Source organism: Haliotis rufescens, unplaced genomic scaffold (assembly GCF_023055435.1).
Source record: "Haliotis rufescens isolate VD_foot unplaced genomic scaffold, xgHalRufe1.0.p SCAF_45, whole genome shotgun sequence".
NCBI lineage: Eukaryota > Metazoa > Mollusca > Gastropoda > Lepetellida > Haliotidae > Haliotis > Haliotis rufescens.
In genome coordinates, this window is record NW_025964168.1 from 2,244,774 (window position 1) to 2,258,440 (window position 13,667).

General features: G+C 37.9%; 2 protein-coding genes across 2 annotated transcripts; one reads left to right on the forward strand and one right to left on the reverse strand.

Moving 5' to 3' along the window:
- Nucleotides 1–1,174: 1,174 nt before the first annotated feature.
- Nucleotides 1,175–5,291, reverse strand: LOC124145891 (40S ribosomal protein S23). Its single transcript, XM_046515848.2, has 4 exons — nt 5,184–5,291; nt 3,766–3,925; nt 2,045–2,165; nt 1,175–1,362 (listed from the first exon to the last, which is right to left on the reverse strand). Exons 1-4 carry the CDS (start codon nt 5,185–5,187, stop codon nt 1,216–1,218), a joined length of 432 nt encoding a protein of 143 aa, XP_046371804.1. The 5' UTR covers nt 5,188–5,291; the 3' UTR covers nt 1,175–1,215.
- Nucleotides 5,246–13,292, forward strand: LOC124145890 (V-type proton ATPase subunit S1-like). The gene is made up of 9 exons (XM_046515847.2): nt 5,246–5,395; nt 6,237–6,363; nt 6,689–6,766; nt 7,301–7,523; nt 8,373–8,458; nt 9,241–9,467; nt 9,900–9,965; nt 10,786–11,020; nt 11,587–13,292. The coding sequence occupies exons 1-9, from the start codon at nt 5,292–5,294 to the stop codon at nt 11,794–11,796; spliced, it is 1,356 nt and encodes a 451-aa protein (XP_046371803.2). The 5' UTR covers nt 5,246–5,291; the 3' UTR covers nt 11,797–13,292.
- The last annotated feature ends 375 nt before the right edge of the window (nt 13,293–13,667 follow it).

The following is a 13,667-nucleotide window of genomic DNA, read 5'->3' on the forward strand; positions in this document are numbered from 1 at the left end:
CACTCACAGTATACAGAATCCGAGCCAAGTCCTTGTTTTAGCCCCTAAAGCCTAGCGCCAGGCAGGGTAACAAGTACCATTAATGTCTTTTGGTTTGATGTGGCCAGGGATCAAACCCCCAACCTTCCACTCTGCATGCGGAACCTCTACTACTAGATCATGGAGGCGATCTTTCAACTACAAGATACATAATGGCCTGTATCATTTACCATACAACATATACAGGTTGATTTTGCAGATAGTAATCCAACTTCTCATACAAGATTATGAGGCATATTGTTGGTGACCAGAACTAGGAACGTTGTATGAAGCCACAGTCAGCTATATTTCAACTATATCATGGCAGCCTGTGACTAATCATGCTTTGACCAGGTCAATCAGTGGCCTTGAAGTTAATTGGTCTCCACCAACCCATGCTTGTGGTAAGGTGTGTCTAACCATCAGACTCACTGACTTGGTTGAAGCCTGTCATTGAATCCAGATAGTGATCCCAATCGTGATGTCAATCACTGTATTGTGGACTATTCACAGATCACTGTTAAACAGTTCACACTACTGGTGCCATACAATCAACCATGCGACACACTGTAGCCACCCAATCCTCATTTGTAACAAGCAGGGGATACTGAGACATAAAGGTGACTTTGCTTCACCATATGGTGTCCATTTCCTACATAACTGACCTGCATGGGTGTGTGGCTGCTTGTGCTTGTCTGGACTAATGCTTCTTTTATAGTGCTAGCCCATGGAGATACCATAACCATGCCAAAGTTGAACATAGACTCTCCACTCAGACACATCATACTGGCTTGTCCTTGTTTAGTCCAATAAATGCTGACCCCCAGTCAGGATAACAACAAGTACCATGTTTTGCTATGACATGTCCAAGGATCAAACCACCGATGCTCTATCCACTAGACAACAGCCATGGTCCTATCAGTCATAAGAGGCAACTAACGGGATCGGGTGGTCAGACACGCCGACTTGGTTAATGCATGTCATCAATCCTCGCAATTGGGAAAATTGCCCATGATATCAATCACTGGATTGTCTAGTCCAGACTTGATTATTTACAGACCGCCATCATATAGCTGGAATATTGCTGAGTGCGGTGTTAAACAACAAACCAACCAGTAATGAAATCAAATCATCTGTAACAAAATATACACAATCATTGATTTTACATGTTTATTTTCTTTACATTCACATCAGTGTCTATGATCGTGGTCGCTCCTTCTTTCCCTTGAACAGAGCCCATAGGGAGGTGTTGGCCACTTTCACGATCTTGAAACGTACACCGGGGATATCTCCCACAGCGTGACCTTTTCTTCCGAATCCAGCAACCAGAACCTCGTCGTTTTCCTGTAAACATTAACAATGACGAGTTATCCATTTGGTTTACACACATGTGCCCCCACAGTGAGGACAGACTGGGCTTCAACAAATTAGCAACAAGATATTTTATTTGGCAAATCAAAGTTAAAGTATACTACTGCATTTGGGTATTTAAAAGAAAAGTGAAACATTTAGAGGCTACCAGATATGCAACATTGTAAGCATGGCCTAAATACGACCACAGAGATAATTCAGTGACTAACTGATCCATTTAGATACCCTTACGACCAGCACAAGTTTGTCATGCTATTACACTCTCTGGTTATTAAAAGTATTTTATGGGCGAGCATGTGTGCATAGCTGGTAGATATAGACATTAAATGACTTTTTGTCATAGATGGCCAAACAGATATTTTGATTTTCATTTATTAAAACTGTTTTGGTGAAAATTAGTAAATATTTGGTTAAAAGGGTTGCGAATACTGAGTACAATTCGAGTATTGATAATAAACAATTCACCAGATATGTGAGTGAATCGTAACAACCCTTGTAAGTAAAGGGTCCAGTTTACTGATAATAATAGATCAGACTTAACACATGGAATAATGAATGATGTACAAGATAGTCCATGTTCTACAGAATTCATCCTTACACAAAATTACAAAAGTAACTATTACTGCAAGTCAAAGTGATATTTTAATGAACTTACTTCAATGAAGTTGAGGCAACCGTCATTGGGGACGAAGGCCGTGATCTTCTTTCCGTTCTTGATGAGCTGCACTCTCACGCACTTCCTGATGGCAGAGTTGGGCTGCTTAGCCTCAACGCCACTGAAAGACAGTCACAGAATAAACAAACAAATTATTTTAATAACAACAGTCTGACTTCAGGCATGCTCACCCTAGAAAGTCTAATAATACTACTAAACTTTACTGAAAATTATGCCAAGATATTAAGGCCAGCGATAGAAACTAGCATGTTTAGTCCACTAGTACTTATGAAAATGATAACATATAGCAACAGCATTAAAATGGCATATTTCTACTTAGGGTGTGAGGTATTAACAGCATATCAGTAAATTGAGGTTCATTATTTCCACGATACGTATCACAATATCATATTTTCATACTCAATATATGTGGTGATTTCAAATTGGCATTTTTATCATGTGTTTAATGTTATATGCTTGCCAAATGCCTTCGCTGCCAAGGAGCGAGCATCCGGGGCCCAAAGATGGCTGCATATTTATTGAATGAGTAAACATTATGTTGCACTAGCATCTTGTTTTGTTCCATTTATGAACTTCAGTTCATACCTTAATGTATCAGATTGCTTCTGAATTAATAATTTAGAATTATTAAGGTATCAGATTGCTTCCGAATTAATACTTTAGAATTATACAATGTATTGTGATACGTATCGCAATACGGCCTTGGGGAATGCAAAATATTGTGATTCACATTAAACCTCTAATACCTATCCCTTATATCTACTAGCACTTATACCTTTACGGTTGGGCAGTTAGGCAAGGACTATAGGACTAGTGCCAATTTCTATCACTGTTCAAAGGTCAGAAGTTTTTTGACAGACACTTTATGATCAAGGTACATTATACATGTTGTCTACACAACACAAGACACCTCAATCACAATGCAGTCACAGACAATAATCACATGAAAAATGCCAAAGACTAGTAAATTTCATGTTAGTACTAGTAGGACCTGTTCTATTCTGACTGGTTATTTGTCAACCAAAAATACAGCAAGAGTAATTCAATGCCACGAGCATTCCAGCATGAATAATTAATTGCTGTGATCTATTTCTCCCCAGAGTCTTGTGACCAGTGAAAAGAGAACATCCAAGTGCAAATTTGTACTGAAAACTTTTGAGTCTACTAGACTGAATTTCGCCCCATCATTTTTAGTATAGTCTATGGAATATGATTAGCTGAGCTTACTAAACTGAGCTGAATTTTACAAGACTCTGGATTTGGATTAGTGGCTAAAGTCTCGCACTCAAATGCAACAATGTAAGCAAACTGAAGACTATGTGCTTCATGATACGCTAACTTCATTTATCAACACAGCGCAATTCTCGAGTCACAATATATGTATCGCAATACTCAATTTGCTCAACTCCTGCATGAAAAGCTCCATGTTCATGTGACTCAGCTAACAAGAGTTTATCAACTTGCAAGACTGGTTAATTTAGGTTTGTTCTGATTGTTTTAACTTTTAAGCAATCACATTTAAAACTTTTGTTTCATAAGCTGGGTAATTCTAGCCCAAGTAGTTATTAAGCTGCAAAAACATAGCAATTGCTGTTCTAACACATACATTAATTGATACATTGTTAAGCATATCGTGTCGTCAGCTGTAATTTCACAATGAATCGATGAATCAGACAACCCTGGAGAAGACATTCACTTACACTTTCTCCAGCACAATGCCCTTGGCGTGTGAGGACCCCTGGAAGGGGTTAGCCTTCCACCTGGTTCCCAAATGGGCCTTCTTGTAGTCTTTGTCGTGCCATCTCTGGTCACGACGATGGTCGCGCATCTTTCGTGCGGTACGAAGACCCTTTGGCTTTCCTGGTTAACAAAAGAAGAATTCTTATGAAAAACTTGCATTTTCAATTTCAGTTTTCTGTTATGTTTTTCAACTGATACTATCAAATACCATCAAATTTATTCTGCTTTTGATTTGATTGTTCCAACCTGTTGAAAAATTCTCATTTCATATGACTCCTGCAAACTTTGTATGATCAGTTCTATTCCTGTCACAGTGATCCTGTTGGTTACCTTAACAATAACATTAATTACCTGGGTGTTTCTATTTCGACTGCTGAGGACTCAGATAGTTTTAGGGGGCCCAAGGTCTAATCATTATGGGGGGGGTGGGGGGTGGGGGGTGGGGGGTGGTGAGATTGGGGAGGTTGAGTGCCTGAAAATATGACACTGCGAGAAAAAAAAAGGGGGGGGGGAGAGAGAAAAGGGAAGGAATAGTTCTGTTTTCAATAAAAAAGGGAGGGTGTGTGTGTGGGGGGATATATAATCTCTGTCTCTCTTCCCCAAAACCTAATTAATAACCAGTCCCTAACAAGCATTCTTACACCTTTGATCAGTATTGTTGCATCCCCAGGAATGGCAGTGTAAATTATTTCCATCCATTCTCCGTAATGCTGTGTTACAATACAGATGAAAGGACAATAACAGCACTTATCCTTTTCTGTCACTTTCAAAACAATAGGCTGATGTTATTTTGTTGACGTTGGAAGCTACAATGGTGATCTTTCCTCGATACAAATGCCATTGGGACATTTTCATGCTGCTTGTTACTTTTGACATTCTATATTAAAAACCAGATTTTAAAGATATCTTCAGTACATTTCGGATATCAATTAGTAATGTCCTTGAAAATGAACCGTAAACCCCTAAAAAATGAATGTTTCATAAATCCTTGAAATAGTTCTGATCTGGCGGCCCTAGCAAGCAATAAAAAGTCCGGGTAGAGTTTTATGCTCGTTAAAACATGCAAATAAATGTGATCAAATTTAAACCTCTCTGCTTTCAGATATACACCCGCTTAAAGTTTCAAGGATGATCAACATATTTGGGAAATTGGTGACTAGTCTAGTTAATGTTCACCATGCCTCATCGGCCTTTGCACTGCAAGTATGTCCCGGTGAATCAACCTACACGTCGATTTATATCAGTCATTATGGCCAAAAAGTTAACCAGACGTAGAATAAAACATTTGCTTTTATTACACATGTTTTTCATTTGACAATGTTCCCAACAAAACGTGTATTTTTTAGTAAATGTTCAACCACGTGGGCAACAGACTCACCCATGTTGATGGGTAATGGCGTAAAAGGAAGATCTCGGTCTCTTCTCGTTCGGCCTGCGAGATTTTGATCATGTGACCATATCCACGTGATCGGTCATAAGCAGCAAGATGGCGAATATGATGATGTCGACGATACAGATTGTGGTGGCTTTCACGTCCCTGGCAGTAATCACTGCTGACAAAGTGCCTGTTTTAATGTGGTCACAATCCAGGTAATGTAACCGGCGCATTTTATTTGTGTATATGGACCTTAAACGCGTCATCAAAGGATCCGTAATTATTAATATTGATGCACTTCCTGAATCGAATGGTCAAACTTATGAAAAATCTAAGATCAGACCGACATTATCTCTATGCTAACTGCATTTATTAACAGAAAAACAGACTTTAGAATAGGAATATGACCATAGAGTAATAATTAGAGCATTTCTTTGGACGGATGTTATGACCCATGGCGCGACTAGTATGCGAAATGTGATGTCCTGTTGACAGTCCACTGCATCCGGCAGTGACTTCCATAAGGCACGTGAAGGTGACCCACATTTCTAACTCTGATCCCGGTGATTTTGGTATGCAGTAGTCACTGATGATCACGGCTTTATTTTTATCGCCCTTTATTATCTGAGTGTTCAGACCACAAAGTTTTACAAGTCATGGACATGGCAATACGTTTCACTTGAAGATGAGTTGTCATCACAAGCCGCACTGACTAATGAATAAGAAAATTATTTGTTTTGTAATTCGAAGTAAATGAATACAATGGGCAAAGGTTCATAGTGTTCATCAATATACATCAGGAAAATGGTTAGAAAGTCAATTGTATTATATTTTCACTACTCAACAGAAATGATCTGCAGAATGGTAGTCCAGGCTGTAGTCCACAAGAAAGTGTCACTTGTCCTTTGACTTTTGCTTTTCCATTAAGTCATTGTCTGATGTCTGGACTAGATGTATTCAATAACGTTTGACATGTTGGTGGTATTTTTAATAATCAGATAATCCTAAGATTACAGACATGTCATTTTAATGATTTTCTGATGTTTCTCTCTTCAGGCCTTTAAGTGATCTACCACAGACATATGCTGGCAATAGTATCGATGGTAAAACTTTCCTCGACAAGTATATATCCCCACTCACAAGCAAACAAGGACACAATGTTGTGGCATTTGTACAAGACAAGGTTGGTTTCCATATTCTCAAAATGTTTACCTTTGTGTCTCGTCGGTCATATTGTGAGACCTAAAACACTCATCATAGTCAGTTGATAATACTGATTTATTACTATTATTCACTTTAAGTTTTGTTTTCAGATACACACTTGTTTCACTTGTAATATAATTATGATTTGTTATAAGTTAGAATTATAAGTTAGCATTAACCAGTAGAATCCTTTGGGATCCCTATGCACACAGAACAAATCTGTGCTGGTGTACTGTCACACAATGAAGCACAATGAAGCAATCTGAATACCTGTAGTGGAACTACCAGTACACATTTATTTTTAGCTCCACATGGAAGATTTCTCCAAGTATGCCGATGTCTACAACCCATTCAGTGATGGAGGTGCATTCAAGAATATCAAGGTTTGAAACTGTGCTCTTATATGTTTATTATTGTATTTTAATATATCTGACACAATACCATGAATACTGTTGGGGAAAATGAATATTGTAGAAATTTGCTACCACCATAATCATAATAACCCTAGTGCGTCAATCTTTTGTTTTATTGCTTTTTTTCCTTAAACTAAAACAAACACAATTCTTCATGTCAAATGAATGATTTCCAAAGGCAATGTGACAATGATTTAAGGACTGCCTTTATGACATATAGTTAAGTTAAACGATATATTCCTTATAGCAATTGTCATTGTATTTGTCATCTTTTCTTTATTTCATGCTTGTCTCTGTGAACAGGAAATTATTATTTATTATTAAGACCTTACTCTGTTGAAGTGGTAAACATCTCTGAGCATGACCTGTGTCACTTAAGGATTTTCATCCAAAAATTAATGTGACACGTCACAATGTAACTCTATTGAAATACTGATCAAATTTGTGTCAAACTCACCATGTCATGTCGAACACATGTTAATTTATATATGCTCCTTCCTTCAGACTCTTATGGATGACCACTTCTCTGTGAACCTGCCCGCAGTACACTCTCCTAAAGCTGTCATTGATGGTTTGATGAAGGAGTTCAAGGGCCGAGTGCACAGTGTGTCCAGCCCTGAACATGTATCTGGGCTGAAAATGGAGAAAGACAAGAGTTATCTTATCATGGTTCTCTTGCCAGCCACTGGTCAGGAAAAGAATGAAGAGAGGGCGATTTCAAAGAATGGTAAGAGGCTGTTGTTACATCTTCATGTTTAGCCCTGACAGCCAAGTGGCATGTCTTGTAGCCCATATTAATCCTATTGGGTGTGTTAATTCAAAAGCACAAGATGTAATGTAAAAAAGCATTAGAAGCATTTTGTTCTTGCCAAACTGCCCAATAGGTTAAAGACAGCATAAGGACATGTAGAAATTTGCCAAATTTAAGGGTTTTGCTATATGTTATGACTATGAATATTCAACCCAATAAATGACCAACCCTTTTTCCAGTTCTGCCTATTACAAGTTCCGGTAGTGTGATATGTTTTATTTGCAAATGGCGAGTCACTTTTGTATGTCATTGTCATCACATTTTAATATCTTGGTGTGTTTATGAATATGCATGACATGCACTATTCTTGGCAACATTATGTGTATCCTGTTAATGTCCCTCCCTTTAGAAGTTAACTCTATTTATGTTATGTTATGTTATGTTATGTTATGTTATGTTATGTTATATACTTCAGTTTTCTAAATTTGAGAAAAGTGATATTTTCATTGCAGTGAACATAACACTGGATATTTCACTGCAGTGAACATAACACGTTGACGGAACTATTGTTTTCTTTTCTTACAAGAGTTGCCTCCCTGAAAATTATCTCCCCTTAATCATAAGTGTCTTCTGCTAATAAAACATGGACACACTCAAAATGAGTGAAATTGAGGCAGATTGGAACTGTCACATGTACTTTTGCATGTCACCTTATTAGATTGTGTATATTTACTATAAGAGATAAATTAACAAGTTGTGTACAATATTTCAGAATTTAGAATCCAACATGTATCAATTGAGAATATTTCTGTCTTTCCTTTAAAGATGAGAAAGTTGGAGAGATTGTGAAAGCTCTTAACAAGCGCAGTATTGAATACACAGCACTGTTTACAGGCGAGAGAGCAGAACGGGTTAGTACAATATTGGCACAATATCCATAATGCTTGTGAGAGTGAATCAACAGTTTCCTATCATGGATCCCTTCCCATGAAATAGGAATATTTCTGCATGTGACTGTACATCTTTACACCCTCTTCAGGGTTAGAACAGGTCCCCAGGAACCAATGCTTGTAGGGGGTGACACAATGTGAAAAGGGAATTCATTCACTTTTAGTATGATAAAATATCCTGGTGTATCTTTGAAGATTTTCCTTTTGGTATATGAGGTGCATGACTTCAAACTGGCAATAGCCTGACTAAGAATTTATTATCAAAGCATTCCCAACACAGTTTGAGTTGCACTGTGAACACACAACCATCACAGCAGGTATCCTTAACTTAATACTACTACAAGTCAGAGACAAATCAACAAGTTACTTCCAGTGTTAGAAAGTGAAAAGAAAGAACTATTGTCATTTTAATTTGAATACATAATTTTGGGATTAGGATTATGTTGAGTATCGTTAGACAATCTCAGGATTTATGGACTTGCTCTCTCTCTCTCTCTCATAAATTACCAGTCCCTAAATAATGTTCACATTCATAATTTATAAGTTGTTGTTGAGATAAAGTTTGGCAGAACACACATGCATACACACACTTTTGCTGTGTCATTTCTTTCATCACGCAAATACACACACCTTGATCTCTCCAGTCCCATTCCTCCTCTATCATAAATGACAAATCTCTTTGTGGTATACAGCCCTAGCAATTTGTGTCACTTTATGATTCTGATGTTATTTCTTTTAATCAGGACACCAAGGCAACATTCAAAGGTCGCCATCTGTTGGAAAATCCTGACAACGCAACTAGCATCTTCGTCAATGTTTCTGGGGTGATGTACTTCTACAGTCGCAGTATCAAGGTGGTGGTTGTGCAGCCGATGGCAGACAAGGCCAATGACATTCGGACAGTCATTGAATTCCCCAAAGAGGGAAATTACAGTCACGGGATGTCTTCCTGGAGCAACAACACAGCCATGTACGTTGTTGTTATGTTGTCTATATGAGAAAAACCTATCGGGTTAGACACCATTTTGAATCATTTTTCAGTTATAACACAGCTTAATGTTAGTGTGATGTGCGAGAAAGACCAGGGTTTGGTTCTAGAGGTGTCATTGATAGGTGATTCTGTTATTGATATATCGACTCAGAAGTATCATGATATATTCATTAATAATAAAATTAAATACTCTGTATGTGTGCACATAGAAGTTACCAATCGAGGTAAGATGAAATGTGAGGTGATATGGGGTTAACGCCACTTTTCAAGATAATTGCACCTATTTTGCGACCTGTGCGTGCATGCATACGTGTGTTAAAATGCTAGGCCACTGAAGCTCTGTGTTTAACATTAACTGAAATCAGTGTATCAGCAATGATCAGTGATGTGTGTTTGTTTTTATGCTTTCAGGTTCCAGTTGGAAGCAAATGCTACCTCCAACACCACAACTGAGTTTACCTTTTATGTCATGTTCAAGTAAGCAAAGATACCTTTATTAAATTTTCTAGTTTTTAACTTATATATAATTAATATACCCATACTTCTCTCCTCCTCCTATCCCTCCAATTCCCCCCCCCCCCCCCCCCCCACACACACACACACACACACACATACACCTCCCATCTTCAATTTTACTCCATGCAAATAAAAGAAAATGTATTAATCAAAACTCTTTAAGATCGGTATACAAAATGAGACAAATTTGTTGAAACAATTAACTGCCTGCACTAACATGATTGATATTAGTGGTGTAACAGTACAGCGATAAAGTATTGTATCCCAGTATGGGGACTGCAATACCATACAACGATTTGCAACCGTACGTATCATACACTACATTACAAGTAATATTAGTGTAAACCCATGTGAATAATAACAAACTTTCAACATCCAGCTTGCACAGATACCATAGTATTTGCCGTTGGCTATAAATAGCACAACGTTTACACTGCCCTCTAACCTATTTGTTTCTGCCCTAGACTGTCCCATCTTCGATATCGCAATTTAAATACAAATAATACAGGGCTTTGATGCACCTGCAAAAAGAAAGAACTTATGAAATATAATGAATGTATCAGGATATGAATCGTGTCGCACCTCTAGTACCGGGATATGTATGTATTGCAGCCACGTCGTATCGTTACACCTCTGATAGAGATTGCATGTCATTGATTTTCCACTAACAGTATGACATGTTAAAATGTATCAAGTTTGTGTTACTTGTGATTTAATCAATCAAAACTGAGTTTGATCAAGTGAGATGAGTATGTCAAATGTCTTGTTACCATGGTTACAGGTTTACTGCTGAGAAGAGAGTAGACAGATGGGTGGCTGTCAACTTCACCCTCAGTGTCACCAACACCACCATCAACAAGGAAGTAATCGTCGACGAACAGTACATGAGCTTGAAGGACACAGAGATGGCCATGCCCCCAATATTCTCCTACCACTGTTCCGACCTAACACTGTATCCCAAGAACATGACGAAAGAAAGCAAGGAATATGCTCTGCTTAAATTTGATGGGATGCAGGTAAGTTCATGTTCTTGTGAACATCAAACATAGGTAGGGAGGATGGTACTTAGATGCTCAAATTTTCAATGTCAGTTTGTTTTTCATATGCATTTACTGAAAATCATCATACTAACATAAATGTAATATTAATCACAAACACTAATTTCAAAATTTATAGCTGAGATTTCACACTTTTTTCTAGTTTATGATTTAACACTTTTTTCTGCTTTATTCAAATTTAACTTTTTAGCAAGTTCAAGCCTTCCAAAGAAAACCAGCAGAAGGTACACACTTTACATAGAAAAAGCCAAACTAATAACAAAGACACAATCCCCATAACATTTGCATCGTAATGATACGAACCTGGCACGTTTGCAGTGGAACCTGACACCGTAAATCACGCTGCGTGTAACCATTTATTGTGGTCCTTGTGATTTACCGCTTGTGTCTTTGCTGTGCCTATTTCTATTGAAAGTGTGTAATATTCCATAATTTGGGAGCCTTCTGTTGGTTTCTTTGGTAGGCCTGATGTATAATGCGATAAACTGTAAGATGTCTACTAATTAATTGCTTTTCATTAACAGTTTCAGCCGTTTGGTGTGAGGAACGACCAGTTCTCAGAGGCTTGGGATTGTGTGGGGTTCTTCACCATTCCGATCTGGATGGGACTTGTCCCTGTTGGAATTTTCACTGTAATCCTGTTCGTAGGCATGTACATGATCTCCCAGCTGAGCACGATGGACAGATTCGACGACCCCAAGGGCAAGACGATCACTGTCAATGTGAATGAGTAAAGGACACTTAACAGAGCTGTGTGCAATGGATGCAGATAGTTGCTATTTGAAAACCAAGGCCCACTTGCACAAAGCGATCTTAGCGCTAAGACTATCATAAGCCTATGTTAAAGTATGGGAGTTCCGATCATCTTAGTGCTAAGATTGCTTTGTGCAAGTCGACCCAGGCAATTATCTTCGAGAAACAACTTATTAGACTATGAAGCTACGTATTATGTTGATATGAACCCTTATGTTTTCAGCCTGACACTGAGTGTAAGGTCATTCATTTGTCGTAGCCACAGTGTTTAAAAAAAAACAGCACCCACAACAGTCAAGATTTTTTATGGAAGTTGGGGTTTTTGGTTGTTTTTTCATTAGTGGTTGGTATGGGTGAAAACCATAGGTTTCATAGTCTAAATAAAAAATGATCTCTACAAAGTATGGTTGCGAGGGTGAAATAAAAATATATGAATGACGGAAACAAGTGACTGAACTGGGCTGTTTTAATCCCAGGTTTGGTCATCTGAGCCAGGATTGTGGGGAATCCACTGGGTTCACTGATTTCACTAGTTCAGGTGACTCTAACATTACACAACGTAATCAGGCATTTGACTTCTCAAAATCAGTCATTTTCTACACACTTATATGCTGAGGGATAGGCCAGCAGTGTCACTACTCCATTGTTGCCCAAGGCAACTGTGAGTTACTTCCCTTTTCATTACAAAATACTTTGTGTGGTCATTTTGGCATTGAAGTGGTTACATTCTCAGCTATTAATGAAAAACAGCCACATTTGAGACAGCTGATCCATAACCATGTGTAATGAAAAAAACAATTTTCACAAATCAACAACTTATGACAGGTACCTTTTCTAGCAGTTTGTTGATGAACCAACATCTTGACCCTGTTAAAATACTTGACATGCATGTTATGGCTATGGAAAAAAACAACATTCATGAGATTATGCCCCAATTGCCAGAACATACAAGAGTGAAAAAAAATGCTTACTGCCTCACCTACATCTGAAAACCTTGCGTGTGACGGTTTGTATCCACTGCACATATCTTTGATGGGCCACTTCAAAGAAATCCTTTAATATGTCTAATTTCATTCATCCATCTCAATGCAAAAACACATATTTAGAGACTGTGTTACATTTTTCTATGTACATGATGTACGCTTTGAAATATGAAAATATTAATTCTAGAAAAAAGATGTGACAATGGCAAAACAAATTTATACCTTTTTTGGTCAAAAGATCATTTTAGATTGTGATCATTTTGAAATGACAAGAGTCCCCTATAGACTTAAACATTGTCACAGCAGATATTTCAACACTATGGTTATCTTGAAGGGTTGCTGGGATACCATCAAGGAAGTATCCAGTTTGTTGTGGCTTAGTGCATCCAGAACCATGGGTGTCAATTAACAATTATGTTCTCGCAAATTAACTTATAACTAACTTTACATTCCATGTGTTGACAATTGCTCTGAATAAAAGAAGTTTCTCTCCATGGCAGTGTTGACTTTATGATTCCTTGCTAATTGAGTGAAAGAATGTAATATTCTGTGTTCCAGCTAACTCAGTGAACTATTATAACGTCAAAGCACTGGGGGACTCAAGCGTCCTCGTGCTTTAACTATAATAGTTAAGGACAAAACTATGCTTTATAACACTACACATGGGGGTAGAGCAAGGTTATCTGTAGACTTAACCGAGCTAAATTGAATTTGGAAACTTTCTCAAAAATTAACTTTAGCACATCCACGTGGGCAACCCAAAAGAAAACTGAGCGAACCTTACCTAAAGTCCCCGTTACACTATCAAAGTCCATTTTGACCAAGTTTTGGATAGTGCACTTTGACAAAGTTTTGGACGGACTTGGACG